The sequence below is a fragment of the Plecotus auritus genome (assembly GCF_963455305.1).
Source record: "Plecotus auritus genome assembly, chromosome: 8".
Taxonomy (NCBI): domain Eukaryota; kingdom Metazoa; phylum Chordata; class Mammalia; order Chiroptera; family Vespertilionidae; genus Plecotus; species Plecotus auritus.
Genome location: NC_137782.1, coordinates 53,984,970 through 53,989,805, shown reverse-complemented (window position 1 = coordinate 53,989,805; position 4,836 = coordinate 53,984,970). Strand labels below are relative to the sequence as shown.

General features: G+C 41.3%; 1 protein-coding gene across 1 annotated transcript; it reads right to left on the bottom strand.

The window, feature by feature from the left end:
• Positions 1-2,693: 2,693 nt before the first annotated feature.
• MC4R (melanocortin 4 receptor) lies at positions 2,694-4,480 on the bottom strand. The gene has a single exon (XM_080685702.1). The coding sequence runs from the start codon at positions 4,109-4,111 to the stop codon at positions 3,113-3,115; it is 999 nt and encodes a 332-aa protein (XP_080541828.1). The 5' UTR covers positions 4,112-4,480; the 3' UTR covers positions 2,694-3,112.
• Positions 4,481-4,836: the final 356 nt, after the last annotated feature.

Below are 4,836 nucleotides of genomic sequence, written 5' to 3'. Positions count from 1 at the left end.
ACTAATTTCACCAATGAAAAATTATTTCTAATATACCTTATAATTATTCATTGAACTTTCTGGTGAAAATTTTAATAATGGTATCTGATGCTGCTTATCAGCCATATCTGGAGTGTTTGTTCCTGACCAGTATAATTCAAATACTAATTAATCACTCTTAATGAAATATTAAAGTGTAGATACATTCATCACAGTATTTATACTGAAGTTTTAAAAAGTTAATTCCTGCCTGGCCAGTATTGATCAGTGGTTGAGCATCAAATCAGGAGGTGAAGGTTCAATTTCCCATCAGGGCACATGCCCAGGTTATGGGCTCAGTCCCCAGTAGGGGGCATTCAGGAAGCAGCCCATCAATGATTCTCTCTCATCATTGATGTTTCTATCCCTCTCTCCTCCCTTCCTCTCCCTGAAATAAATAAAAAAACATATATATATATATATATATATATATATATATATATATATATATATCATATATATATAAAAGAAAAAAGTTAATTTTTGTGCTTGGGTATGAGTTGAAAATGTATATTCACACAAAAAGGTTTACAGCAGTTTTATTCAATTTTTTTGCCAAAATTTGGAAACAGCTAAGATATTTTTCAGTAGGTGAATAGATAAATTAACTGTTATATCCATAGAGTGAAATATGCACTAAAAAGCACCAAATAAGCACTAAAAAGAAATAAACTACCAAATTATGAAAAGACACGAAGGAATCTTAAATGCATGTTACCAAGTGAAGGAGGCCAACCTGAGAAGGTTATATACTGTCTGATTGTAACTGTATGACATTCTGGAAGAGGAGAATGGAGATGGTGAAAGGAAGCATGGTTGTCAGGGGTTGGGGGGAAGGAGGGATAAGTAGGCAGCATAGAGGATTTTTAAGGCAGTGAAACTATTCTGAATGACAGTATAATGGTGTCTACATGTCATTATACCTTTGTCCAAACACATATACAACACCATAAGGTAACTCTAATGTCAACTGTGGGCTTTGGGTGTTAATGACGTGCTCTTCGGGTACAATCTTGGTTTTCGTGGAGAAAGAAGTAACATAATAGAGGAATGTTGGGAGAGCAGGAAAAATGAGTAAGACATAGTGTTAGCCCTTAAAGAAACTGAAGCCTAATATCGTGTCCTGGGCATACAGGGGACCCGGCTGGTGGGACAGGACAGGAGGGGGTGTGGATGTGAACACAAAGGAGCCAATTTCCTTCCAGTGGGAGAAGTGGGCTGCCTCTAGATGGACTGAGCAGCACCTGAGATGATACTTGAAGGAGAAATAAATACACTGCAAAGGCAGCCACTATGGGGGTAGGGGGGGCATGCTTGTAGCTTCGTTTTTCCTATCTCTAGTCCTGAGATTTCTCACAATCATGGGTGAGGGACAGAGGAAGTCAGTGGGGGAGGAGAGGGGGCACATGTAATACTTTCAACAATAAAGATAAATAATAAAAAGAGAATGGACAAGAAGAGTAGAAAAGACAACACCGTCTGCGTCTAGCTACAGCTCTGGGTTTTGACTGTTATGTCACACTGTGTTAAAAATCCTCATACTTACTTTTGTGTTAATATAATGGAATTGCAGTGAAACAAGCTTCAGTGCCACCTTTCATTTGTAAACTTGAATGTCACCATTATGTTTAAGTAATGTTTCCATGTGAATGGTGAAAGTATTTCTTGAGACTTGTTAATATATAAACCATTTAGATTTGAATTAAGAAGTACCTTAGTATGTTATCTCTGCCTATGAGCATTTGAAGAGATTATAAATTAAATCAAAGGATAGTTTACTGGTAATTCCCAGCCTAATATATTTTCCTTCTCTTTCTTTTCAAGTACACACAAATTGAAAAGTACAGATTGTATGGCTCAGTAGCCAAATCTCTGGGATTATTTTGGAGCAAAACAAGTATTTACTCTGCACCATGTGGTTGTGGAAAGTTAACTTATGTCGTGTTGTCCTCTGGGGTTAAGTGTCTTCCTGCTCAAAACGTGCCAGCATCAGTGGTCCCCTTACTTTAGATACTCACAAATGTTTCCTGAAAATACTTGTGCTATGGATTTGGTTTTTAAAGTTAAAGTCCTTGATGAGTAATAGTACTCCAGTCATAAGTAAACAGCAAGTCACTTCCATGTGAAAAGTGAAAGAACTCAAAGCTAGTCGTGCTTTTTTAGAGATCAGAAGCCAGCTCTCGGGGCAGCACCACCTTTTCCGGACACTTCAGCAGAAAATTGGTCCCTGGCTAAAGGGGCAGCAAGACCTTATTCTCTGTTTTCAGTAATGATGGGTGGAAATAGGTTGGTATCAGGAAGTTTAGCTTGACCTGTGAATTCAGGTTTTCCAGAACACTGTGATCCCCATAGCTGCTTTCTCCACGCGCCCCGCCCCACACCACCAAACAGAAGTGCCTGAGTGGAATAGCAAACGATTTCCTTGAGAGATTAAGCTCCCTGTCTTTGAGAAACACAGTTTTCTGACTCAGAAATTCACTTTTTTTTTTCCAATGGCTGTTTTACTGTCAATTGGAACTTCATTTCTACTGTGTAGAGGGAGAATGAACATGTTTTACTAAATGACTTGAAATTTCAGCTGATTTTTTTTAATGAGTAAGCATCTGTTCTTTAATATTGCTCCCTTAAAGGTGAGACTCAAATCTCTACATTACATGGTTGTACATCCAGTGTAACATAAGAAGCCATTGATAAGAATACATTTAATGAGGCTGTGATTTCCATGTTACTACAACAAGCAAAGTGTCATATCTTTACGAGTTACAAGAAAGAGATATTGTTAAGCTTTTAATAAGAACTTTTTTTTTCTTTTCTGTAAATCCACAGTGTCTATGACCTATAATATGGATTAACATTGCACAGCCAAAGGTGTTTTCATGCAAACATTGCACAGCCAAAGAGCAACATGACATTAAAAATATACAGAGACTGGGCCTTTTTGCATACCCCAAATCATAAACTTGAATTTATACAATAGATATTCTCGACCAATGCCCTCCACAGAAGAAGGAGCTGTCACTGAAGCACACTGCTCAGGTTCGGTAAGAATGAAAAAGTCTCTTATGCATGTTTTTAGCATCTCCTCTGCCCCCATTTAATATCTGCTAGACAAGTCACAAACACTTCCTAGAGGGTAGCAACAGATGATGTCTTTGAAGGTTTTCCTCAGCTCTTGGCTCCGGAGTGCATAAATGAGAGGGTCAATGATGGAGTTACACATGATCAGTATGAGATATAAGTTAAAGTGAGACATGAAGCACACACAGTATGGATTCTGGGGACAAGAGATGTAGAATATTAAGTGGAGGAAGAATGGCGCCCAGCAGACAACAAAGACCCCAATCAATATGGTCAAGGTGATCGCCCCCTTCATGTTGGCACCTTGGCGGATGGTGCCGGTGCCCGGGAGGACGGCGATCCTCTTCATGTGAAGCCTGGCCATGAGGAACATGTGGACATAGAGGGAGGCCATGAGAGCCAGCATGGTGAGGAACACGCTGATGAGGCAGATGATGACCACGCTGCTGTCTGAGTAAATGATGAACAGAATGCCCGCCACCGTGCAAGCTGCCCAGATACAGCTCAGGATGATCCCAACCCGCTTAACCGTCATAATGTTATGGTACTGGAGAGCATAAAAGATAGTAAAGTACCTGTCCACTGCGATGGCAAGCAGGCTGCAAATGGACGCAAGCAAGGAGCTACAAATGACTGAGTCAATGACATTGTCAATGTTCACGGTGAAACTCTGCGCATCCGTGTCTGTGCTATTCAGCAGGGTGATGACAATAGTTTCCGATCCGTTCGAGACGCTGACCAGCATATCAGCCACAGCCAGGCTGCAGATGAAAAAGTACATGGGGGAATGCAGGTTCTTGTTCTTGGCTATTGCCACAATCACCAGGATATTCTCCAACAAGCTGATGACACCCAGAGTCACAAACACCTCAGGAGAGACGAAAAGTTGCTCGTAGCACCCTCCATCGGAGTAGCCTTTTCCCAGGGGCTCGCTGGCGTTGCTGTGCAGTCTGTAGGTGCTGAGGTTCCGGAAGTGGAGAGAAGTGTGCATTCTATGGTGGTGAGTGGAATTCATCCTGGGTCAGTGGATTCAAATCCCCTCTGAACTGCTTCAGCTCCTGGGCCAGGTGGCCTCCGTGATTTTCTGCAGTCTTTTTCTGTCCTTTATGAGGCTGAAAGTGGCATGCCTGTTGTGAATAACTGTCACATGCTCCAAAGCTTGAAATGGAAGTTTTAGTCTCTTTCAGGTACTGCTCTCATCCCCATCCCTTTAAAATCTTTGGCTTCAAAATGCTTATTCTCAGTCAAAAGAGTCTGCTGTTTGCTTTTTTTTTTAATTTTTGTTTCTCACTTTCAGTTTAACTAAAGTCTTAGGCATTCAGGTCTTTTCAAAATGATTTTTCTAGGAGCTGCGGTGCCATTGGGAGACAGTGTGTGTGCACATGCCCACATCAGCTGCGTCTCAGAGGCTCCCACCAGCATTGCTCTGAGTGTTAGTAGCTGCTGCTGATTTTATGTGTGTAGAGGGAAAAAAAATGTTCAGAGTGGCTCCTCCTCTGCTTTCGTTTGACCAATCCAAGTCCCGTGGAAGACAGACGCCGATGATGTTCAGGGATACAAACTGCAGGCAGCTCTGAGTCAGATGCAAAAGCTGTGGGATCGGGAAGCCGGCAGGATGTGAAAGAATAAATTTCCCTTTTCAAGTTTCAAGGAAAACAAGTTGGTCCCTAGAGGACGGTCTTTGATATCAGAACAAGCCATCTTGAGGCACCCAGGTTTATTACTACTTAAAAGAGAGAG